General features: G+C 39.4%; 2 protein-coding genes across 2 annotated transcripts in view; one reads left to right on the forward strand and one right to left on the reverse strand.

The window, feature by feature from the left end:
• Window positions 1-872, forward strand: part of cep72 (centrosomal protein 72) — a 56,735-nt gene extending 55,863 nt beyond the window's left edge. The window contains exon 13 of the mRNA XM_036558076.1: window positions 427-872. The gene's annotated coding sequence lies outside the window, so the exon portion shown is untranslated. The remainder of the gene's footprint in view (window positions 1-426) is intronic.
• zdhhc11 (zinc finger DHHC-type containing 11) lies at window positions 353-21,301 on the reverse strand. The gene is made up of 11 exons (XM_036558077.1): window positions 21,036-21,301; window positions 16,089-16,310; window positions 14,090-14,268; window positions 10,004-10,105; window positions 8,907-9,031; window positions 7,585-7,740; window positions 5,175-5,287; window positions 3,348-3,406; window positions 2,923-2,986; window positions 2,756-2,834; window positions 353-651 (listed from the first exon to the last, which is right to left on the reverse strand). Exons 1-11 carry the CDS (start codon window positions 21,042-21,044, stop codon window positions 485-487), a joined length of 1,275 nt encoding a protein of 424 aa, XP_036413970.1. The 5' UTR covers window positions 21,045-21,301; the 3' UTR covers window positions 353-484.
• Window positions 21,302-25,551: the final 4,250 nt, after the last annotated feature.

Here is a 25,551-nt window from a genome sequence, read left to right on the forward strand (position 1 = left end):
TACTGCTGAGTTTTATGAATCTGGCTCGTTATATTTTAGCCAAAGTTTGTCCTAAAACTATTGTAAAAAGCATCAGGCAGCGTATTCATAACTATTTCATGTAGTAAGTTTTATTGAGGGAGCTTTTAAAGGCATTAATCTGGTTGCTGTCACCACCACTGTGAACATCAAACCACTCTGAATGACTTTGTTTACTGCTTAACCTTAAAATTATGCGGAAAAGTTTAAAAATGTGGTGTTTTCCCCTTTGACCATAGCTGTCTTGTTTTTTTTTTTATAAAAACACAATATACAAACAGGTTATTACCTGTAAAACTAACCTGTAATCTGTAAAAATAATAATTAAAAAATGATAAAGATGTCCAAAAGAGCCCAGAATCCACTCAGTATGTGTTTGATCAATGTTATTGCTCTGATTCTCCACAGGATGGCTCTCTGACCTCAAGCAGTGGACACTGAGGACCCTGCTGAACACTGCTGTGTGTCAGTGTATGAGCTGCTGGTGGACCACAGTGGTGTCTATGATGGAGGTGCCCAGAGGGCTCTGGACGATGGGGTGTCCCTCAGCCTGACTGTGCCGGCCACTGCTGCTCTGCTGGAGAACCTGGGGGCTTTCCACACGACTCGGACGCCAGCTGACCGAAGCCTCGCCTGAGACCAGCACACACGTATACATGCACCAGGGAAAGAGAGCGGAGCGTTGAGTGGTCAGTGGTGAAAAGAACGTAGAAAAACTACACTCGAGTAGATGTCCACACATACAGTTCACCTGTATAAGACCGTTCTACTGAATTAGGTCAAACTGCAGTCTCACTGTAAACAAAACTATTTAAAAACACAAAGTATTCAGATCTTAGATATTTACAAGCATTATGATCTATTTTAAGGCATTAATAGAGATAATAATAAGATAAATATATACAAAATTTCTATTGTTAGGTGTCTGTCCTGAATCCTAACCCCTAAAATTACACCCCCCCCCAGTGTTTTCTTAAGATCTTTAAAAGAAATCGAAAAGTTGAAAGATTTAGATTTATTATGAGTTACAATTTTTTAATAAAACAATTTATTAAAAAAATGCTGTCCCACATCTTCATGTCACTACTGAAACACAGTTTTAGTCTGTGGGCTAAAGAAGCACACTTTAGACAGTACGCATGTCTTGGCTTATTGAGACCATTTAGGTTAAAGGGGGAAGCTAATTCAGCTAATTTAGGAAAACTAAGAGAAACTACTTCCATACGGAAATCTGATATGTGGACATATATGGACATATATCCTAAAGAGTCAGATATATATGTGCATATATGTGAGTGTCAAGGGTTGAAAATATATGCAAAATATATGGATCATACATATATGTCTGATACATGGTTGAATTCATCCCAGTACAGTCATAACTGTTACTCTGTTGTCTGTTTGTTTTTAAATAATAAATCATTTAAATTTAACAGGAACGATAATTTCATTACTTTTGTATTTTAATGCTTTCACTGCATAGTTTCCAATGTGCATGTAGTTAGAGTTTAGTTATGTAGCTAATAAAGGAAGTATGTGGAAGAAACATAGAAGATGCATTAAAACTTTATATTAGGTAACATGTAGCTAGGATATATGAGTAATATATGCCTTCCATATATGAATAATGTTTTCTATCATATATTGTTAAATATGTGTTACACATATGTGTTTGTATGTGTTGATATATGGCTGAAATATGTGTCCAATATTCAATCCAATTTCAAGTTGGCATATATGTCACATATATTTACATTCATATTTATGGCATTTGGCAGATGCTCTTATTCGGAGCGACTTACAATTGAATCATTTTTACACAGGCAGGCAAATGTAGTGTTAGGAGTCTTGCCCAAGGACTCTTATAGGTATAGTATAGGGTGCTTACCCAGGCAGGGATTGAACCCCAGTTTACGTCGTAGAAGGCAGAGGTGTTACCCATATATATACCAACATATATGTTCATATGTAACAAATTAAGTTGGATATACCCAAAATCCATACATGCTAACATACACCGATCAGGCATAACATTCTGACCACCTCCTTGTTTCTACACTCATTGTCCATTTTATCAGCTCCACTTACTATATAGGTGCACTTTGTAGTTCTACAGTTACAGACTGTAGTCCATCTGTTTCTCTGATACTTTGTTAGCCCCCTTTTACCCTGTTCTTCAGTGGTCAGGACCCCCATGGACCCTCACAGAGCAGGTACGATTTGGGTGGTGGATCATTCTCAGCACTGCAGTAACACTGACGTGGTGGTGGTGTGTTAGTGTGTGTTGTGCTGGTACAAGTGGATCAGACACAGCAAAAACTCCAGCAGCACTGCTGTGTCTGATCCACTCCACCAGCACAACACACACTAACACACCACCACCTATATAGTAAGTGGAGCTAATAAAATGGACAATGAGTGCAGAAACACGGAGGTGGTCATAATGTTATCGGTGTATGTCATGTATTTGTAACCCCTATATTGCCATATATCAGACGTCTGTATGGGCTGGTTGGGCAAAATTAAAGTATTTTCTTTGGTAAATTGTAAAACTGTATTACATTTTTGTGGCTAACAAATATTTTTTTTTATAAATTGTGCAACATATAAATTCTAACCATAAAGAAAAACATAGTATCCAAAGTGTGCTTTAAAAAAAGGTCCATATTCAAAGTAACGTGATTACTTTTCATCACTGCTGTCTTAATTCAAAAATGTTATTTTTACGTGATCTTACCTGGTATAATTTGTGTTGAAGTTTTTGAACCGTAGTTGGGATGATTTTCTCCATCGGCCGCCTGAGGAAAGTGTTCCATCTACAAACAGTGCAGAGACTGTGTTTCCATACGGAGTCTTATTATATATACAGACAGAGTAAAATCATTATTCTTATTGCTTATTGACCTCGGAACAGATGGATCCTGAGAGTCCACTGGACATCTGGCCCTTGTCTTTGTATTTGAAGATACTACAAAGAGGGATAAAGATGCTATTAAAGGAATACTTCAGCTAGCAATGCTAATATGGCTACTAGGCTTATAGTCATCAGTTAGCTCAGTGCAAATAAACTCAATGTGAACAGCCCCCCATCCACTTCCGTTTATTTTACGACGCGGTGTTAGCATTCGCATCATTACCACCTTTGAAATGAAGCCTGTTTCCTGAAAACTGTAGGTAAACAAAATGTGCTGTTATTTATTTATATACTGTGTAATGTAATCATAATATGTATGCTAATCTAATCCTCTGCACATCTTTATAGTCTTTAAGGGTAAATCACTGGGATTTTGAACTGTAAATATTTAAATAAAAGCAAAAAAAAACAATACCTTGATCTGCTGGACAGCGGTGCATCACAGTCTATGGACATATCCAAAGGGCCGAGGCTCTGAGAGTTAAAAAAAAAGTTATTTTATTTTAGCATCAGGATGCAAGAGCTTTATATGTATCTTTGAGACAGTGGTGGACAGTAACTAAGTAAATGTAATTCGTTTCTGTACTTAAGTAGTTTTTTCCTGTATCTGTACTTTACTGAAGTTCTTCCATTTTGGGTGACTTTTTACTTTCACTCCACTACATTTCAAAGTCAAATATCTCACTTTTTACTCCACTACATTCTGAGAAATCTGTCGTTCCTTTTGGTTTATGTGTGTATAAAAACATAACATGTCAAAACGAAAGAAGCGCAAAGTAAGAACACCAATCAGGGCACAGCGGTCACTTTGTTTTGAGCTTGTTTTGACCTGTTGGTCACACCGACCCAGTGCAGCACACGGTTCAACATCAGTGCAGCAGCGTAAAATTTTGGGAGAGTCTATTCAACATAAATGATGAACCAACCTAACTTTGTGTAAACAGACCACAATATAGAAATATGTACTCATATGCAGTTGTGACTGACGTGTCTTTTTTCTGAATTTATACAAACACGATTTCATTTTATAGTAAATTAGTTTTGTCTAGTTTATGTTTATGAACAGAGACCTACAGATGCAGTTTAGTGAAGGAAACTCATTTGTGAATCTGAGTTTAAAGCTTTATTAAACTTAAACTTGCAAATAAATCTGAAACTGAAACTTTGCTTGTTTGCAAAAAGTGATTTCAGAGCCACTCAGTTCTACCTGATGGAAACTGTTCGCCTTCAGTGTTTTGTTCTTATGATAATTTTAATAAACATCAGCGTCACTAATTAATGACGTTCTATTTAAAGACTGGTTTACCAAGAGAGACACTGAGTATTTTCACCTAAAATGAGTTAACGAAGCAGAGTCCTGTTACAAAAATGATAATAGGACATCAGAGCCATAATTAATCTGTTAGTACTGTCACTTTTGATACTTTAGTACTTTTACTCAAGTGGAGGTCTAAGGGGAGGAACTTCTACTTTTACTGGAGTAATATTTTACCTTGGGTCTCTCTACTTTAACTCAAGTACAGGGTTTGTGTACTTCGTCCACCACTGCTTTGAGAGACTACAGGATGTTGGACAGTCAAATCAAAAACTGGTCAACAAGAAGCAAACATCCCCATGTTCGACTGCTCTATCCAAGCTCCGCCCACAAATGCATTCCTTCATAGTTACTGTTGGGCCAATAACTGTCAGCTAAATGCGCAGCAGCGTTAGATAACGTAGGAATCATATTTTGATTCCTTGAAGGCCTCATAATTCAGAGGATTCAGTGACACTGGAGGGAAAACGTAGTTTGGAACATTTTTGTTTACCATGTTGTGAAAGTGGCAATTCACAGAAATGCTGTTCATTTTTTTCCATAGAGAAAAAAGGCTTAGACCCCGGAATTCCCAATATGGGCATGACGGCAAATACAATTTTGTCTCCAATCCTGGTTTTGGAGAGCTACCTTAATGCAAAGTTTAGTTCCAACCTGTATCCAATAAGCTGCCCCGCCCCCCTACTTCTGATCCAGCTGATCAGGGACTTAGGAAGGGATTGATTAGCTGGAGATGGTGTGGCAACCTGTGGTAGGAACTAGGCTCTACAGGAAGGCAGCTCTCCAGGACCAGGGTTGGAGACCACTGGTATACATTATCACAAAGCAGGTACAGAGGTCAGTTCCTGGACCCTGAAGGGTCAGACTGTAGGTCACAGTGACAAAGAAATGACATATTGTATTCTCAGTGTATGTGGAGGATGTTACCTGTGCTGAAGCCTCGGATTGGGTCTGCTGTGTGGCTCCGCCCCCCTGATCTCTGCAGCTTTGTAGCTGACGCTGCTTCACTATGTACTCATATGTGCTCATCCCTTTACATACTGCGGAGAGAGAGAGAGAGAGAGAGAGAGAGAGAGAGAGACAGGAACTGTGAACACTATGAACGTTATGTATATACAGTATGTACAGGTATATATAGTATGACGTTGATACAGTATGTTTTTGTGAAGACTGAAGTGAAATCTGTCTTCAGTCTCAAACCCTCGTAGGTCCCTTAAGGTGTGTATACTATGAAACGACTCGTCTTACATTTTATGTAATAATTTCTCACTCATGCCTCATTGAGACTGCAGATTCTGAACCTTCAGTCCAGAACACATCTGTGTTTGTAAGTAGAAGAACAGATGTGCTGTTTAAGCAATAGAACACGAGAGGGAGTGTGTTATCACGAAATAACATCACGGCTGTGATTTGGTCGCCATAGATCATCACAGCCGTGATGTTATTGGTGATAACACACTCCTCGAGTGTTCTACTGCTTTTATACAACAGTTAAATAAATACAGTAATAAATTAATAAACTGGGCTGTGAACGCGGCGTTTAATATGTTTTAATGTTCGCAGTTCCTTCACCAAATTATAGTTCCTTAACAAGCAGCTTGTTGCTACGTCAGAGTAACGAGCTCCGCCCACTCGCTGCTCAGTCTGCTGTAAGCCATAAAACTGCCGCAATATCAAGTTCAGCTCAGTTTTGTCAGTTTTTTCCAGATCAGTATTAATGTTGTTTTGTTCCAGCCAGTCTGTAAAGCATCTGACAGCCCATTTAGTTTGGCGAATGGTGTTGGGTTCATTTCTGGCTGATTCCAGGTTGTTCAGCTGTTCTTCTGTCACAGCTGCCGACTGAAAAGCTGCTCAGTGGTGATGACAGTTTGGGAATTTAGTGTCGTCTCATCTTCAGAGTCTGACCAAATCGGCTGTCGGTCAAATGTGATCTTAAAAGTGTCCATTTTCTGTTTGTGGCAAAGTAAGAAGTAAAAATGTTCAAATGTCTTGAGCGTCTCCTACAGCTGTCAAACTCGTTGCTTAGCAACGGCGTCTCAGTGGAGTGATACAGTGTTTGTGAAAAAAACGTGATGTTATGGTGAAATAACAGCACAATTAGAACGACTCTAAACCAATCAGCTTGCGTGGCCGGAACTAACTGTTGTATAATATGAAATTGAATCTGATGAAAGGTTTTCGTTGTAAGTACAGTCTTGTTTTGCAGAAAGAAAAGATGTCCTATACATTTTTGCCACTATTTTTGACACTAAAACAAACAAAGAAGTCACTCAAACCTGTCTATACGTACTGTAAATTAAATGTAAACACAGTTCATTACATAACTGATTCTGGTATGAATTACATTATTATGTAAATGTGTATAATCATGTAATGTAAAATAAATACATAGCACAATAACTCGACTTTTAAAGATTAAATATGTTGTCAGTCAACACTGTAAGTGCAGTTACATTTCAAAATTGAATCAAAATGTCCTTGCGGGCCCTCGTCCAGTTAGCAGTGACAGCAGAGGAGGGTAAAGTTCAGCTCCTCACTGCTGGGCTTTAGTTACATTTAGGGCATCATATGCCTTCAAAGAGGGGGGCAATTATTTATTATCACCCACCCCTAATTCTTCAGTGATATGAAGCTGAAGTCAGATATTCACCAGCTTCTTGTTCGAATTTTCCCGTTCCACCTTAAATGGTGCAGCAGTTACATTCTGGCGCTTCAGGCGTCAGAACTGCTGGACTATTTATGGTGGAATGGGAAAGTTAGCTAGCTAGCTACCGAGACATCAGCATAGTATTAGCGATTTTTTTATGCTTGTTATAAAGAAAAGGACCATAATAAATCGAAACAACATTAAACTAAGATAATACAGTGGTTATTGTAATTTTCTAACTGAGAAAATTCTCACATTTGTGGGTTTCTTTGGTCTCACTATCACTATCACTCCGTTTGGAGTCCCTGAAAAACCTCCATTTGGAGGGTCATGTAACTCTAACACATCTCAACAAAAATCGGGACACCCTAACCCTAGACGTGAACGCGCAAAACAGAGGGCTAAGGGCTCATTGGTAGGGGCGAGGGCTGAAGTGGGATTGGGCCTACGTCTCAGTGCAGATACATGTAGCTTTGCAGAAGTATTAATCAGCAGTAAGAGCAATGATTCACATCAATGATAGTTGTTTAAAAACCCCTAAAACAACAAAAAATATAAAAGATTTAACTGTCATGACTACAAAAAACAGAAATGTCAAACTAACTTATTTAACTACGTGACTTTCATTAACTAAATGACTGTGTGAGACAGTACCACATTGTTATAACCTGTCAGGATGTGTACACTCACACAGGTATACGTGGAAGACCAGCAAGTGGCACAGCAGTAGAAGTGAGGCCAGAGCAATGATGACAGTGATGAAGGCTAATATGAGGAGACTAGCAGAGCTGGTCTGAACTGGAGCCAGGGGCAGGAAGGCCAACCACGTCCCATTCCCATTCACACCTGCACACAGGGATCAGAGAGCTTTACAGAAATGCTACATTGCCTGCAATGAATGGACACCAGGGTCCAGTCAGCTTTGTGCAACACTGATAGCCACGCTGAACTGCCGGGGCAGGAGAGCCAGCCACGTCCTTTATTTTCACATCTGTCCACAGAGATTAAAGAATGCTTTATAATATTTGAGAATGTCAATGTATGATGAAAGCTAGTCAGGGGCCAGTAAGCTCTGAGCAAACACTGTTTGTACTAGCGTTTTTATGTGGATTAGACGTTTGATACCAAACCTCAAACAGAGCAGTGCAGCTAAGAACACTAACATGAATACCAAACTTACGATTTTGGGGTGTTGTATTCTTTCATTCATTAAGTCTTAAATAATAATGAGCTAAAATCAGATTTTATTAGGCAAACTGAATGTTTGTGTATTTTGGTCACACTGGCTCCCCCTGTTGGACAACAGTATCTACTCATCTTTAACAACTAAATTCAATTTTATTAATATAATTGAATGTCAACTCTTATGTTTATAAATTTCATACATTTGAGAGTACATTGAGGGTGACCCTTACTTGCAATGTAGCCGAGCATTAAACAAAAACAGAAGTGTTTGAAAAGAGTAAATATACATTTGTGATAATAACAGTACAGCAAAGAAAATAAAATATGACCAAGAAATTATTATTAAAACAGTACATAAAAAAAAATTAGTAAAGACAAATAAGACAAATCGGAACACCCAATTTAAACTATTAAGCAGATTAATAAAATAAATAATTCAAATAAATAATTAAAACCCTCAGTAGGGTAAGAATAAAAAGACAAAGTAGAAAACGATAAAATGATAAAAATAGGTAAAAGAAATGTCAATAAAAAATAATAAATCAACCAAGAAAGCAGCTGGAATAGATAATATTAAATAAACGAAAATAAAAGAATGAGTTTGATCACCGATGTGATGTAAGGTAGCATGTAATTATTCAATGGCAATTTTTTATATTTTCTCATAGTGGTCAGTTAACAGTGCAAAGGTGTCCTGATTATATTATTATTAAAGCCACCCTGGTTCCGCAGGGGACGTCCTAACGGTACGTGGCACTAACAATAAAGATAGAGTAGATAAACGGAGACACGGCCACACAGAGTCTTTAAAGGGACAGGTCACTCACTCTGAAAGGCTGCTGCCGTGCGCAGATTAGCGGGGTTCATGAAGTGTTCGATGAAGATGAACAGGATGACCACAACGAGGAGAAGCACCCCAAACACAGCAGAGAGGACGGTCATGAAAAACAGCCTGAGAAAAGAAAACACAAAATTTCGAATTTTTTTAAGGAACTGTGATGTTTCTGCACAATGCACCCCGAAGAGAACATTAAAGAGCCCATATATTTTCCTGAGCTCCATTTAAAACGTTTGTGTGTTTTTATGTATCAAAAAAATTATAATTCATTTTTACATGACCTTTTTCCATCCTCTCTTTATCCCTTAGAATTAAACAGGCTGGTTTTGTTACTGTGCCTTTAAGACCGCTATATGTAAATTAGCTCTGTTGTGATTGGCTGTCCTGTATTGTGCCTCATCCAAAAAGCAATCCAGGATGAAACACTTCAGTGTGAATGGGTGGAGCTAAACTGCTGTAGGTTGAATAGGTGGATATAAGCAGAGCCTGTTTATAAGGAGTCTGGCCACTTCCTATTTCCTTCATTATATCAAAAACAGGACTGCTAAACAGCAGAGGGCGCCTGTGATCGAGTCCTCAATGAATGAGAGTGAATGGAGCTAAACAGCTAAAAACGAAAAGTTAAAATAGTTTCTAATCTCTCGCCCAGAACTTGCCTTTAGTTTTAGACAGTAGAAGGATGGATTTCACTAAGAAAGCAAAGAAAACTCACCTGTATGTTTCCTTTTTTCTACAGCAAACGGGTTTTGGGCAGCAGGACGCTAACATTACTGCTACTGAGTGCTGACTGGTTGGCGAGCGGAGCAGCTCATTGGCTGTTTGTACTCACTGACATTATGAATGTACACGAGGCGCCGTTTTAAACTCCTATAACTCGAGTTTAACACCTCTTAAAAATAAAACAGTGGTGTTAAAGTATTTTATGCTGTTCTGTGTTCAAGAAATGAATGTATTATGTATTATGATTTTGCTCAAATGCTCCATCTTAACCCTTTCATATTGGGCTCGCTCAGGAGCGCCCTCTAGTGTTTGAGAAACCCGGAAGAAGATCTTTGTTTGCCTTCTCTACCCTCAGCTTCTCCTTACCAGTAGTTCCTTCTTCCTACGCAGTTGTTGAGCCATTTGCAGTGGTGATCGAAGTCTGCGATGCACTTGTTGCAGCTGCCGCAGTGTTTCACTTTAGGCCCTCTGCAGAGAGAAGCAGCAGATAACCTCATCAAAACAGAATGTCAGGCATGTCAGACAGTTACAGGTGCAATACAAACTACGAAATACTCCAGTACTGCCGTTCTGCGCCTTAATAAAATCTTAAAGACCCCATATTCTAAGGTTTTCTAGGAATATTACATTTTTTCCATGGGGTCCATTTATGACATTTGTGTGCATTTATACAAATAAAATCTTACAATTCATTATAAAATTCATAATTCATTTTATATGACCATTTTCCAACCTCTCTTTATTCCTTAAACAGGCTTTTTTTACTGTGCATTTAAGAGATGGGTCATTCTACAGAAACGTCCACTTTTCTCTCTCTCCATAGGAGTCACTGGTGTTACTGATCCTCATTGGTGTCACACATAATAAAGGGAACACCAGAGACATTTGAATAAAAAATGCATTTTACTAAACGGCTGCTACAGAGCATCAAACCACATGTTGTCAATCATGGAATATCCACTAAAATATGTCATTTAATCCATTTGTATTCTATTTTTCACAGTTACCTCAGAATAAAGTCGGTCACACCAGTGACTTCAGCTAAAAGCTTCATATGAAATCATGAGCTGAATGAGAAAATCTCTGATAACTGAAAGACACAGTGGACTCACCATGTGCTTTTCTTCATAGATCCTCAGAAAACAGGTAAAAGGAAGTGGAGTGATGTCATCAGTGTGACTTTTATTTCAAAATTAGATTTATTGTTATGAAGTAACACCAGTGACACGACTCCTGGGGACAACAACTTTCATTATTTATTTTATAATATTTATTTGGCATTTGTTTTCTTTATGTCATTCAAATCATATATTTCACAGTCATGTATAGATTATTGCAGTTAAAATTGCAGAATCGATGGCCCAAGAAGGTGTAACTGTTAAAATAATGTATTGCTTATCTTAAAATATAAATAAATTGTAACCCTAACATGTTTTTCAAGTGTAATACATCTGTAAACGCTAGGGACACAAAAATGGACGTTTCTGTAGAATGACTCGTATATGTAAATGAGCTCTGCTGTGACTGACGTTGTAATGTGCCTCAGTCAAAAAGCAGCCCGGCCTGAAACACTCCTTATACCTTCGGGGTGAATGGACAGCTGCTATAGGCTGATTCGGTGAAATCACAAATACAATGAATTCAAAACAGAGCTTAGTTTCTGTTTATGGCTAAATTTGAATTTGTCTGCTATCAGTGTGTTTAGCTATGCTAATGTACTTCAGTACATGTTTATGGATAACAGTGTCACACAGTGTCAGAAACCACAGAAAGTCCATGCTAGCTGAAGGTGTAACAAGTAACATTTTACCTGCATGCAGCTTGCATGATGCAAATAGGTGGCTAAAATATTCCACTACTTGTTAGCAACATTAGCCTCGTAGCTCCAGTGCAAAACTACAGAAGCAAAACTTCAGACACCAAACGTGTCTCAGCTGACTTTACATTTAGAGAGGGGCGAAACAAGGAGAAACCTGCGTACATTCGATTTTTAGCCAAACTGTTGTGTGAAGTTGTCTTTCTATTCGCTAACTTCAAATGTTTTCAGATTTTTATTCCACCTTAAATGGTGGAACAGTTACATTTTGGTGCTCAGGCCTTAAAGCAGTAGTTCAGCTAAAAAATCTAATTTACACATTTCTTGTTTCTCCCGTCACCCCGAATAGTCAATCAGCCAAGACAAGAGAAGTTTAGCTTTTTTAGTTTTGCACTGGAGCTACGAGGCTAATGTGGCTAATGAGTAATGGAAGATTTTAGCCATCTGTTAGCACTGTGCTAACTACAGAGTCAAAACATTACCGGTTACTGCAGGCCTGAGTATGTGGTTTCTGACACTGTATTAATGTACAGTTATGTGTAAAAATAGACAACAAAACATGGCGCACAGCTGAAACAAGCAGCAGCAGAAATCCTGAAGTCTGCTTTTTTGTCATTTTTTTTTACAGATAACAGTGTCGGAAACCACATACGCACATATGCAAGACTATCTGAGATTACTAAAGCAATAAGCCGCGGGTTACTGCAATTTTATCACGGGGAAGGGTGTTCTTTGGCACAATGCGAAGCGGAGTAGAACTCCCTTCCTGTGATAAAATCGCAGTATCGCACTGCCTTGAGTGGCTCATTGCTTTTATATAACAGCGGCCACCATAAAATATATTAAAATTTGTTATTATTAATAATAACCGACATAAACAAGTATTCCGCCAAGAAATGTAGCTCCGGTATCGTTGCTAAGCAACCATTGATCGCTGAATGAGGAGAAGAACGTTCAGTCGCCCATCACTAAACTGCAGAACAGATAATATCACAGCACTGTTTAATGCAAAAACTTTGTTTATAAGTACTTTTTTGTCAAATTACCACTGCGAGTCTTCTGCCAGTCTGACGGCGCCACTTTTCTCACACTGGGGCTGAATCTCAAACAGCTCCCTGCTCCCTACACAGCGCACTACGTAGGACTTTAAGTACTGACTCCTGCGCCTCAACAATACAAAATATCGCTAAAAATGTTCATTTGGGATTCAGACACATTCATACTTGACGAGCAGTCACTATCCGACAGCAGAAGTGAGAATTTCTAAACTTAACGTTACACAGCTCACTATTTAGCTAGGGAGTACGGAGCCGTTTGGGATTCAGCCTGGGTTTGACGCGACTTCTGACTGAAACACGAACATTTGAAGCGTGTGAGACATTTAAGTGACATTTCATACAGCAGTTTTACAGTTAATCATAATGTAAATACTTCAATTCCAGTCTGTGATATTAATGATAGAGTTGTTTAGCATGTTTGCTATCTTTTATCCTGTTAGCTAGCTGACCAGCCTAGTTCTAGTTAAGAACATAAGCTGCCAGCCCCTCAGTTTAAACAGAAAACGGGGTCTTACTTCCTCAGTACACTCGGTGGTCCGTGTGAGCAGCATGAGAGTCTAAAATGATTCCATTAACAGCATTAGGGTTTTTTGTGCCGAGTTCAGTTGTTGTGAGGCGTCATAGCCGGAACTGTCCATTTTATAATAAACAACATAACATGTTTTGAGACAAGCGTGTGGTGATTTGGGCATGGAGTTAGCACAATGCTAATTGGTGAGGTAAGTTTCCATCACTTGTTGGCAACAACAGCCTCAAAGCTCCAGTTTAAAACTCAAGACTCTGCTGAAAAAACACATCAACCATTACGTGTTTCTGTTGGTTCTGATGGTTTTGTAACGTGTGCTGGCTTTTTTAATGTGGGTTGATACCACAATGTAAAGGATCCTAATGGTTCTACAGGTGACCAATGGCTGATGCTAAATGCATAACGAGATCTGAAGGTGTTCTACAGGAAACTACACTCTACGCTGTTTCTTTAAGGGTTCTTCAGTGAAGAAAAGGGTTCTTTATAGAACCAAAAACACTCAAAGAACTGATTGAAGGGTTCTTTGCATCATGAATGGGTTCTTCAGAATGTGCTGCAGATGGTTCTATATACAACTTTTTTGAAAAGGGTTCTATATAGCACCCAAAAGGGTTCTTCTCTTGTTAGGATTTCAAGATTATAACAATAGAAGAACCCTTTTGGCTGCTATATAGAACCCTTTACAAAAAGGTTCTGTTTAGAACCATCTACAGCACATTCTCTAAGAATCTGAATGACCCTTTCACGATGCAAAGAAGCCTTTAATCATGCAAAGTGTTCTGTGATTGTTCATGGTTCTATATAGAACCAGTTTCTTCAGTAAGAACCCTTGAAGAACCATCTTTTTAAGAGTGTAGTTGTCTCTATTGGAACCCATTAAGCCAATGGTCCTTTTTCAGCAGGGGAAGCAAAAATTAAGGAACCAAACATGTCTTATCTGGTCAACTACACTTGGATTGAGAGGGAAAACTGTGTAAATTAGATTTTTTAAATATTTTAGTTCAAAAGAATGAACTATGGAGAATAAATGACCGGCCTGATACTGTACATACACATCAACCTCACACAGGTAGCAGTGCTGATTGTGGATGACGTGCGGCTGCTTCTTCTTATCAAACACAGGCATGGGGCTGGAGTAATCCTTCCTCAGCCGGACGTTATGGTCAGCCGGGTCTATGGTCACCGCAGCCAGATGAGTCAGCAAGTGTAAGACGAAGGCTGTGCCGATCACCTGCGTACAAAAGATTTTAACATGGTTTCATACTGTGTCCTGACACACTAGAGCACAAGGCCTTCAACCCAGTGGAGTAAATGAATGTAGGCCATACAGTCTAAACAAGAAAGCCTGTTTTGTGAGGGTCCAGCTCTGACAGACAGGACTGGGGGTCCATTCAACAAGCCTTAGTCACTGTAGATAGAGAAGCTACTCTGACAGTGACACAGTCTGATTCTGCCACATATAAAGAAGCTCCAGTGTGGCTAAATCAAGCCTCTATGTCTTTTCCAGTGAACCACATAAGCGCTGACCGCTGACATCACTCGGCTGTAGAGCCTAAAGCTGCGAACAGCCTCACTTTGCATTTACAGTGTGATTCAGGCCTGTGTGTTCAGGAGCTCTGAGGGAGCACAAGCCTGTTTAACTCTTTAGTCTCTTTTGGAGCTTTTGTGTTTTTCTCGACTTGACCACTGTAATGCTTTGTTCATAGGACGTCCTGCAAGCACAACCAACAAATTACAACAGCAAGAATATTAACACGGAATAGAAAACAGGGGCCGTATTACAGAAACGTCCTATCTTTTTGTCTTAACTTAAGATCTGACAGGTCAAGACAAGATTTTTCACAAATTCGTATTACAGAAGCAAAACTGATCTTAATGTAGGAATCTTATCTTACAGCATCTTTTCTTATCTCAAGTTAGGAAATCTTAACTTGCTCGATTGAAGTCGACAATCAATTGTCGTGTCTGTTACCTAGCAACCGACCATACGCGCACAGCTGAAACGTAAACACGTAATCATATGATGGTGTTGAAGGGCCACTGTTAATAAAAATAAATGTAGTAGACTTTGAGAATAAAGAATAAATATTTCAAGAAAAAAGTGGTACTATTTAGAGAAAAGAAGTCATACGGTATGATATTTCGAGAATAAAGTTGTAATACTCTGAGAAAAATGTCGTACAATTACGACATTAAAGTGGCATTAATACCAGGAAACGTTGCAATATTGTGGCCAAAGGCTTTGCGAAGGGAAGGCGGCACCTCCTGGTGTTAAATGAGGGGCGGTGAGTTGGTGGAGTTCTACTTTCATATCGATTCACCCATAAAGAAACACTCAGTCTCCCTGTCTCTCCTGCTCATCAGCACCAGCCTGTTATTAGGATAAGGACCGGCTGAAATGGCTGAGCAGGAAACTGTTTATCTAGAATAAAGAGCCAGACGGACTCGGAGGAAACTGTCTGTCTGTGTTGTTAAAGGAGAATCTCAGGCAGGGTCGTCTACACGGCTATCGGGGGCTACATCTCCCCCCATTCAAAGAGGGCAAAAGAAACCTTTTCTAAAAGGTTCTATATAGAACCAATTACAGCACATTCTCCATCAATCTGAAGAACTCTTTCATGATGTAAAGAACCCTTTAGTCATGCAAGAGGTTCTTTTAGTGTTCATTATATAGGACCATTCTCTTTCCTATAGAACCCTTGCAGAACCATCATTTTTAAGTGTGTATCATTAGCTGTAATTTGGGTCTGGGAAACCAGCGCCATCTTTTTAAAGTGTGTATTTAGCACCAAAATGGGTTCTGCTATTGTTACAATGCCAAGCTCGCAAAAAAAGCAGAACCCTTTTTTGGTGCTATATGGAACCCTTTTCAAAAACGTTCTATATAGAACCATCTACAGCACATTCTCCATCAATCTGAAGAACGCTTTCACGATGCAAAGAGCCCTTTAATCATGCAAAGGGTTCTTTGAGTGTTTATGGTTCTACATAGAGCCATTTTCTTTACTGAAGAACCCTTGAAGAACCACCATTTTTGAGAGTGTAGGATACCCCGTATGCGATGTAGTTCCATGGTGGAGGCAGGAGTGGGATGTACACCCCGAAGCCCACGATGGCCATGAAGCTGTACATCAGCCAGGCCAGCAGCTGGAGCACATGGAGAGGGAGCGACCACCCGTTTACCCTGGAGTGGACAGGAGCAGTGACCAGTTCATTCCTGCTGCCGCCGCGGGTGGGCGCTGTGCGTCTAAAACGACGCTCCAAACAGCTCATCTGGAAGAAGGAGACAGGAGTTTGATCCGTCAGTGAGAGTGTTAATATGAGAAGGTCTGATCCATCAGCTCCACTTACTATAGAGGAGCACTCTGTAGTTCTACAGTTACAGACTGTAGTCCATCTGTTTCTCTGATACTTTGTTAGCCCCCTTTTACCCTGTTCTTCAGTGGTCAGGAGCCCCATGGACCCTCACAGAGCAGGTACTGTTTGGGCGGTGGATCATTCACAGCACTGCAGTAACACTGACATGGTGGTGGTGTGTTAGTGTGTGTTGTGCTGGTACGAGTGGATCAGACACAGCAGTGCTGCTGGAGTTTTAAACACTGTGTCCACTCACTGTCCACTCTATTAGACACTCCTACCTTGTCAGTCCACCTTGTAGATGTAGAGTCAGAGACGATAGCTCATCTGCTGCTGCACAGTTTGTGTCGGTCATCCTCTAGTCCTTCATCAGTGGTCACAGGACGCTGCCCACAGGACGCTGTTGGCTGGATATTTTTGGTTGGTGGACTATTCTCAGTCCAGCAGTGACACTGAGGTGTTCAAAAACTCCAGCAGCACTGCTGTGTCTGATCCACTCAGACCAGCACAACACACACTAACACACCACCACCACATCAGAGTTACTGCAGTGCCGAGAATGATCCACCACCCAAATGGTGGTGGATCATTATCCTAACAATTGTTTATATAAAATATAAACAAAAACACAGACTAACTTTGCTCTGCTTTAAGCTTTGCTCTGCTTTTCTCGCATCTCCAGCAGGAAACTTTTCCACAAAAGTAGAACAGTTTCTTGTAAAATGTCTCTCAACGTTTGTTTTTTTTACGAGGCTGAAGTCGCTTCTCATTCACCAGCTTCTTGTTCAAATTTTCTCGTTCCATCTTAAATGGTGCCTGAGGCACCAGAATGTAACTGCTGCACCATTTAAGGTGGAACGGGACGATTCGAAGAAGAAGCTGGCGAATGAGAATCTGACTTCAGCTTCGTGACGTTTTAGTGTTTGTCAGTTTCTCGTTACAGATTAAATGTATCAGGAAACAGCTGGAGTGATTATATATGTAAATAAGTCCATTCGTCTCCAAATTATTGATGTTCATCTTAAATCTTTCTCTTTGCCGTTTCGTTAGCTACTAGCTAGGCGAGACTGTTGTCTGCGTTGCTATAGTGACCAGCAGTCTTTGCTCTAACCTTCAGGGTTAAAGGGTGAATTAGCGGTTCTACATTAACTCCAGCGTTTAAGACCATTTAGTGTTATTATTTTTCACTCCAAAATCTGATTCTGCTGTGGAGCCACAACAGGGCAGTAAAAGAGCCGCATGCTGCCGACCCCTGGACTAGAGTGAATTAGGGTCTACAGTTTGAGCTCTCTAATGCAGGTCATCCCTCAGCTTTAACATAATAGACTTCCACACACGAGCCTCAGCTGAGGACCTAATTTGCCAGGGAAATGAGTGAGATAACGAAGCGCTATCTTTACTGAGGCCCATGCTATCGTGGAAAGTGCTGCTTTATTAAAAGACTGTAAGTCGGTCACACTGAACACCTTTCAGGCTAAACGCTAATGCTATATTTGGCGTGTACAAAAGATTACGCTTTTACAGTTAACACAGTTTTCTAGGAAAAAGCTACTGTTTAGGAAACTGAGACTGATTTAGACCAAATATGGGCAGCTTTTAAACAACAACAACAGCCTGAGTACAGTAACTGCAGAAACACAGTACAGTAACAAACCGCTGACTGGATGTTGGTCCATTACACTCTAATTTATTTAGAACCATCCTTTGATTTTGCTTCCTTTTCCCTTTCATAAGAGTTATTCTCTGAGATCGCTGCCAGATGAAGAAGATAATTTGAATTTTTTTCATGTCGAGAGTTTTTAACCTCCATAATTTCAATTGCACATTACCAAAAACAGCGTTTACCACTTTCTACGCAAATCCTTTGGCGAAATGCATGTCTTTGTTGATTTTCTAAGTGTAAATAAGTGAGCACATTCTCTACTTCTGCACATTTTAATGCACAAATAATGCACAATCCACATTCATAAATATGAGGAAAGACTGCTTATTCATAAATGTGCTGTTACTGTAATAAAACCAAAAGCCCAATGAATGAAAGCTATGAATTTCTATACTTTTTACTATGGTCCTATTTTAATAAGCTGTTTTATATTATATGCACATAATAATTTTATCATTTTAACAATGTCAAATTTAACAGTTTTATTATAAGTTATATGGCCATTTTGATTACCGTGCTGATTGTCTAATCAAGGTTTGGAGTTTGTTGCTGGGCAAATCTTTGTAAATATGACATGAATGCATGAATGGAAAACTCAAATTTACAAACATTTCTGGAGCACATGAACGCTGCATGCTGGACAAGTTGCACTGTATACTAGCAACACTTATTCGAACATATTTGGGGGGTTGCCTGTGCAAAAGTTATGGAACATTTAATATGTTATGTTTTATTTTTTCCAACATGTTAAACTCAAATAAGCAATAAACATTAATAAAAAAGGCCGTACTTAAGTGTTTTCCCTGCAGAGGATGTGTTCATGTATTTTCATTTAGAAAAACAACAAAACGTGTACAACTGATTATAATAAATAAACCTTTTTCACTTGCAACAAAACAATTTCCTACACTATGTTAATGATGAACTCATATTTGAATTCATATTTAACCTATTAGCGCATTTTTTAATCTTATATACACCATCAAATGGACTCCAGCGGCACTCTTTGTGGAATGACTCAAACTCAATTTTTTCAAATCGTTGCGTTCAGTTTTTTAGCCTTTTTTAAAAAGTGTGTTTTGAAATGCAAATGAGCTCTGACACAGTGCACAGGGTTCGCGGTACAGGCTAATTAACCTGGCTTAATTTAGAGAGGCGATGTGGAGGAGTCCTGAGGAAAACGAGGCAGGTGAGTTAGTTTGGTTGCCTAGCAAATCTAATCAGCAGCTCCATATCATGCTGTCATGGGCTGCTCTGCTGCAGCACCCAGCGCCTGTGTTTATGCTGCCTTCGTGTGCCGTATCACTGTAAATATGAGTTACTGGCCATCAAAAGTGATAAACAATAGGGGAAAACTTCTAGTAAGATCATTACTAATCAGTGATGTTGAATAATTATGAATGTTCTATAAGCAGTGTTTACCCATTACACTAACCATTACAGCCTCTGGCTAGCCTACAGTAAAGGATTTTAAATAATTATTTGTGTTATAATGTTAAATAAAAGGTGAGAAAAATATATTTTAAGCACAGTTTGGTGTCTTTTGTTTTATTTACATTAAGATAAAAGTGCTTAATTAAAACATGCTCAATTTATCATCTACAGCAAATTCCACATTCATGAATATAAATGTAAAAACCTGGTTGTTGTTGATTACTTCATGCAACCAAAAGCAAACAATGTATTAATAATGTCTTTATTGTTCTTTAAAAATTTGAACAAGTTTTCGTGTTCCTTAATAAGCTCCTTTATAATGTATATGACAGTTTTATAAGTTTAATAACACTGTTATAACAATTTCCTTATTCATTATATATACTCATTCTGCTTGTGTATGTGTTTGAAATCATGAGTTTGTTGGTGGACAAAATTTCGTAAATACACGATCAGCCATAATATTAAAACACTTCCTTGTTTGTACACTCAATGTCCATTTTATCAGCTCCACTGACCGTATAGGAGCACTTTGTAGTTCTACAGTTACAGACTGTAGTCCATCTGTTTCTCTGATACTTTGTTACCCTGTTCTTCAGTGGTCAGGACCCCCATGGACCCTCACAGAGCAGGTACTATCTGGGTGGTGGGTCATTCTCAGCACTGCAGTGACACTGACGTGGTGGTGGTGTGTTAGTGTGTGTTGTGCTGGTCTGAGTAGATCAGACACAGCAGTGCTGCTGGAGTTTTTAAACACTGTGTCCACTCACTGTCCACTCTATTAGACACTCCTACCTTGTCAGTCCACCCTGTAGATGTAAAGTCAGAGTCGATAGCTCATCTGCTGCTGCACAGTTTGTGTTGGTCATCCTCTAGTCCTTCATCAGTGGTCACAGGACGCTGCCCACAGGACGCGGTTGGCTGGATATTTTTGGTTGGTGGACTATTCTCAGTCCAGCAGTGACACTGAGGTGTTTAAAAACTCCAGCAGCACTGCTGTGTCTGATCCACTCGTACCAGCGCAACACACACTAACACAACACCACCTCGTCAGTGTTACTGCAGTGCTGAGAATGACCCACCATGTAAATAACACCTCTGTGGGGGTCCTGACCACTGAAGAACAGGGTGACAAAGTATGCAAAGAAACAGATAAACTGCAGTCTGTAACTGTAGAACTACAAAGTGCTCCCATATGGTCAGTGGAGCTGATAAAATGAACAGAAAACTGGAATTCACGAACATTTCTGGAGCACATGAACTCTGCATACAGCAGAAGTTGCGCGGTATCCTAGCAACGCTTTAACCTTACGAAAACGCCGTATAACAGCGACTTTAGCTACTTTACCTCATATTTTTACCTTTAACAAGAAAACAAAGAGTGAAAAAACGAATATACGTCTTTTTATCAGTCTTATCTTCGCGTCTACGTTACTTTTGATTCCGTGAGCTGCCGAAAAGGAAGAAACTGGGAGAAAAACGCTTCAAAAACAGCTGAATACGCAGACGTTAGAAGCTAAAGGCTGACTTTAACGGTTACTCACATTGGTCATGTTCTAGCTCTCAGCTGGGTTCTGTAGGAAGACATTTGCCGCCCTTCACACTACAGTCCTCAGCTCGAACAGGTCCCAGCTGTCCATAGTGTCGGCTAAGTTAACTTCGAGACTAAAAACTACGGAAAAGGCAGCAGCTGTGCTTCAGTTCTCCTCATTACAGTGACCGCAGGGCGTCGTTAGGAATCGTCCCTCAGCAGAAGCGGCGCTCAGAGCTGTCCGAGCCGAAGGAGCTGCAGCTGAAGCTCTGAGCTGTGAGATGTTCCTCTGCTTTACTCTCGACTGAAGAGCCTCTGCTGGGTCCTAAAGAGCTCCACAGCTCTCAGCACAACTCCCAGAGACAAAACACTCACTTTTCTTTACACCATTAGACGAGAAAAAGTTTTTTTTTCAGAAATATCTTGTCTTTATAGAGTGTCAGAAAGATTTAATGATACATTCCTGATTAATAATCAATAAACTGAAATATTAGCTAACTTGAGTGTTTGGAGATCTACAAAGGGTCACATTGGGGAGCAGGCTATAGACTGCATGCATTTGGGATACCACCTCTAAAGGGGATGAACTCAATGAACTACAAACTGTAGCTGCACGCTATGGTTGAAAGGAGGGGGATTGCGGGATGACAGTATAAACTATAGCCCAGGTAAACACTAATTAAGGGGGAATTCTGCCAGATGACAGTACAAATCGTAGCTGAAGTGAGCTCACGCCCTTTGGGTGAAGAAGCTGTGTAAGATGGCCTTGAGAGGATGGAAAGGCCAGGTACAACCAGGTCAGAATGTTTTTCTTTTTTTTTTTGGACCGTTCTGTTCATTGAGTATGAAAGAAGGAAAGGCTTACAAAGCTGAGACAAGATACATGCACAGATTCTGTTGGTTATTCCTGAGAATTAACCGAATAAGCCATCCCAAATCCCCCAAACCAACTAAACCCAACTAAAGAGACAGAGCAGACGAGCAGAAAGATGATAAGCTCATTCTAACTGTATGTACATTAGACCAGGGCTCTCCGAACTTTTTTCAAAGGAGGCCAGATCGTACTGTGTCAAAATACCTGAACTATTGTTCAGAAATGATTCAAAGTATTAAGTTTTCAAAATATCTGCGCATAGAAACTGAGCTTTCTGTGAGCTACCGTGTTTCCTATCACTGCATAAAAGATGCACGAGGCCTCTTATAATCAATAATTAAACTGTTTAAGAGTAACAATACAACGTCTGATGTATTAATCATATTCCTGTTCATGAGTTTACTTGTTGAAAAATATACTAAGTGAGACAAACTCAACAAAATTCTACATATTTTTGGTTTTGTTAAATGATGTTCTTTACATATCAGGTAAACGCAGTGTAGCCACATTGTTGTTCGACCTTAAAGGGTTAATATTTACTGAACGGCTGAATTTGCTCTGATAAGAAGTTTTCCATCTCAGTTCTCAGTGTTTAGTCTGAGCTTCATGTCTGAAGTCTTGACTAAAGCTACGTTCACATTACGAGCCTCGTTGCTCAAATCCGATTTTTTGTTCAAATCCAATCTCTCTGACACGATGGTTCACACTCGTTTAGGTAAGTGACTCAAATCTGTCATTAATGTGACGAACTGGTGTCCTGAAATGACCCTCATGAGCTCATCCTACTCAGTAACGTCACGTGAATGAATCACGTTCATCATCAGCACAAACTAACGAGCAGAACGAGCTTCGCTGAGAAGATCATTAACTCTGATCAGCTCTCAGCTTCATTATTAGAGCGAGACGAAGGAGAAAAAGGTGAGATGAGCTGCTTTTCCACCGTTTACAGGCTTTAACTTCTGTTCGGCGCTGCTGCCATGGTAACGCCGAATGATGGCGCAGCGCAGTGGAGAAAAAGCACATGAATTCTGATCTGAGCGTCACATTAAGGTTGCATGGCTGCGAATCAGATACGGATCCGATCTAGGACCACATATGAAAGTGGCTCAGGTTGGATTTGAAAAGATCAGATTTGCGTCCACACAGCTCTGAAAACATCAGATCTGAGTCAAAATTAGGGCAAAAAATCAGATTTGTGTCACTTCAGTCTGGTAATGTGATGGTAATGTGTAGCCTAAATGTAGTTCAGTAAATGAAGCTGCAGGTCAGGTCAGCTGCCACCTTAAGGTGAAAGGAAGAACTGCAACGTACTGGCTGGCGGGCCGCTTAAAATACACTGTAAAACAGAAGCTGGGGGCCAATTAAAATCTGTCTGTGGGCTGCATTTGGCCCTGGGGCTGGACTTTGGACACCCCTGTCCTCAGTCCTACATCAGTCCTACTACAGATATGAGGGGGTCCGGCCTTCTAGCTACAGGCAGAAGCTGCCCAGAACTCCAGCCCAAGTTCTCAGAGTTCTCCCCCCTCTCTCAGTCTTCCCTCATACTACCACCACCATGTTGAAGGCATGGTCTGAACTCACAAACAGTATTTCTGTGGATTTTTAGATTCAGTTTAGTTGGGAATATATTTCAATTTGTACAAACTTAAAAAAGATGGTTCTTCAAGGTTTCTTTGGTAAAGAAAATGGTTATACATAGAACCCTGGACACTCATGAAAGGGTTCTTCAGATTGATGGAGAATGTGCTGTAGATGGCTCTATATAGAACCTTTTTGAAAATGGTTCTGTATAGCACCAAAAGAGTTCTGGTGGTGTTACGATGTCAAGCTTTTAACAATAAATAAAAAAAACACTTTTTGGTGCTATACGGAACCCTTTTCAAAAAGGATAGAACCATATACAACACATTCTTTATCAATCCAAAGAATGTTTTCACCATGCATAGAAGCATTTAAGCATGCATTTGATCTATAAAGAACTCTAAATAGAATGACTTTGATGCTTATTTGTTACTAAAACTCTCCAAAATATAAAATATTTCTTTATTTTAGACTATAAGAATGACTCGCAGTGACTGGTCTTACTTTTGTTCTCATTTATTATTGTCCTTTTTATGCATATATATATATATATATATATATAGTTCTTTTTGTAATTTTGTAATACGCATCTGAAAAACATCCTTTAAAGAGCCCATATTCATATTTTTCTTGTATTTTATTTTCCTCCCCAACTTTAAAAGTTTTTTATATATTTTTACATGACCATGTTCCAACCAGTCTATCGAACAAGCTGGTTCTGTTACTCTGCCTTTAAGACTGGTATATGCAAATGAGCTCTGTTCTGATTGGCTGACCTGTGTTGTCCAGACTGCAAACACTCCTTATAACAGCGAATACAAAACTGTCTGTTTTGCAGTGTAGTTTTCAAACGTGGACTTGATAGAACTGTTTTGAAACTTTAACCATGTTTACATACCACGTCAAACTCCTTTATATCAAAAAATAGAGGAAAATTTGGTTTTCTGTGATAAAAGTCCTTTAAGAATTTACATATATTTTGAAACGAGGTGTATTTTAGAAATGAGGCTTATCTTAACGAAGCACATGATCACTGTGGCCAACTGAGAGATGCTGCTTTGTGAAATATTTTTAGATGTAGATGTTCCATTACGGATGGTTTGCACTGGAATAGTGGACTTGTTATTCATAGTGTTCTCCACCCGAATTTAGCCTAGATTTTAATCAGAATGCAAAACGGCTTGGTAGGCCTCATCTCAGTCCCACTCATGTAAGATGATATTCTCAGTTTTTGCCTACTTATCAGCAGGACTAGAAAAACACATGCAAATACATGTGTTGTAAACGAGTGACTGGGGGAGTGTTCAGTTGTATGTTATCCCAAAATCATATAAAAACATCCACAGTTCATCTTACAACCTGAAATCTGATCTTTTTAACCTTCGTATGTGTGTCTGTTCATATTAAGCATCAGATCATGTAAAATTCTTGTTGTCCTGTTTTCTTCCATCACAATGTAATGACTTTAGCTCCGCCTCTGAAATGTCTTCTGATGTTTGATGATGTCACCAGTAGATGAGAAAGATAAACTAGTCTCCCTTCTCACGTTTTACTCACTGATACAACACAGCATGAGAGGAAAACGTGTTATTGTTTCCTGACTTAAGTAACTGTTTAATACCAAAGGGGAAGTCCACCAATTTTTCTAAATTTCTTCATAATTCAGTGTTTGAGATGTAAACAGAGTGATTCAGAGTGGTTCGGTGTAAAATGGTTCAGATGGCTTTACAGTGGTGGTGATAGGAACCAGGGGTCGCCATGACTACAACACAAATATAGACATTTTATTTACTATCCAAAACCACCAGTGAACCCACACGAGTCTTCTGAGTTTATATGGAATGTTGATGATGGAAAATAGAGATAAATATGAAATAATAATTTTTCCTTGGGGACTATTTTGCCTCAGAACGCCCTGCGTGTATCCCTCCACCATGAATGGAGTTTAAATAATACATTTTAGGACCAAAAGCTTCTCAAAACTATCATAAACAGTGTCTCAGACATCAGGCAGTGAATTCACAACCATTTCATGTAGTAACTTTCTGTGAGGGAGCTTTTAGAGGTGGACGTC

The sequence above is a fragment of the Colossoma macropomum genome, unplaced genomic scaffold (genome assembly GCF_904425465.1).
Source record: "Colossoma macropomum unplaced genomic scaffold, Colossoma_macropomum, whole genome shotgun sequence".
Taxonomy (NCBI): Eukaryota; Metazoa; Chordata; class Actinopteri; order Characiformes; family Serrasalmidae; genus Colossoma; species Colossoma macropomum.

Bases quoted from the DNA above. Each gene is read 5' to 3' on its own strand.
- zdhhc11 (XM_036558077.1), bottom strand. The intron at 9,032-10,003 runs GTAAGGAGAAGC...TTCTTTTCTCAG, and splicing joins GTAGGAAGAAGGAACTACTG to GCTGTTTTTCATGACCGTCC. The intron at 3,407-5,174 runs GTAACATCCTCC...TTTAACTCTCAG, and splicing joins AATCCGAGGCTTCAGCACAG to AGCCTCGGCCCTTTGGATAT.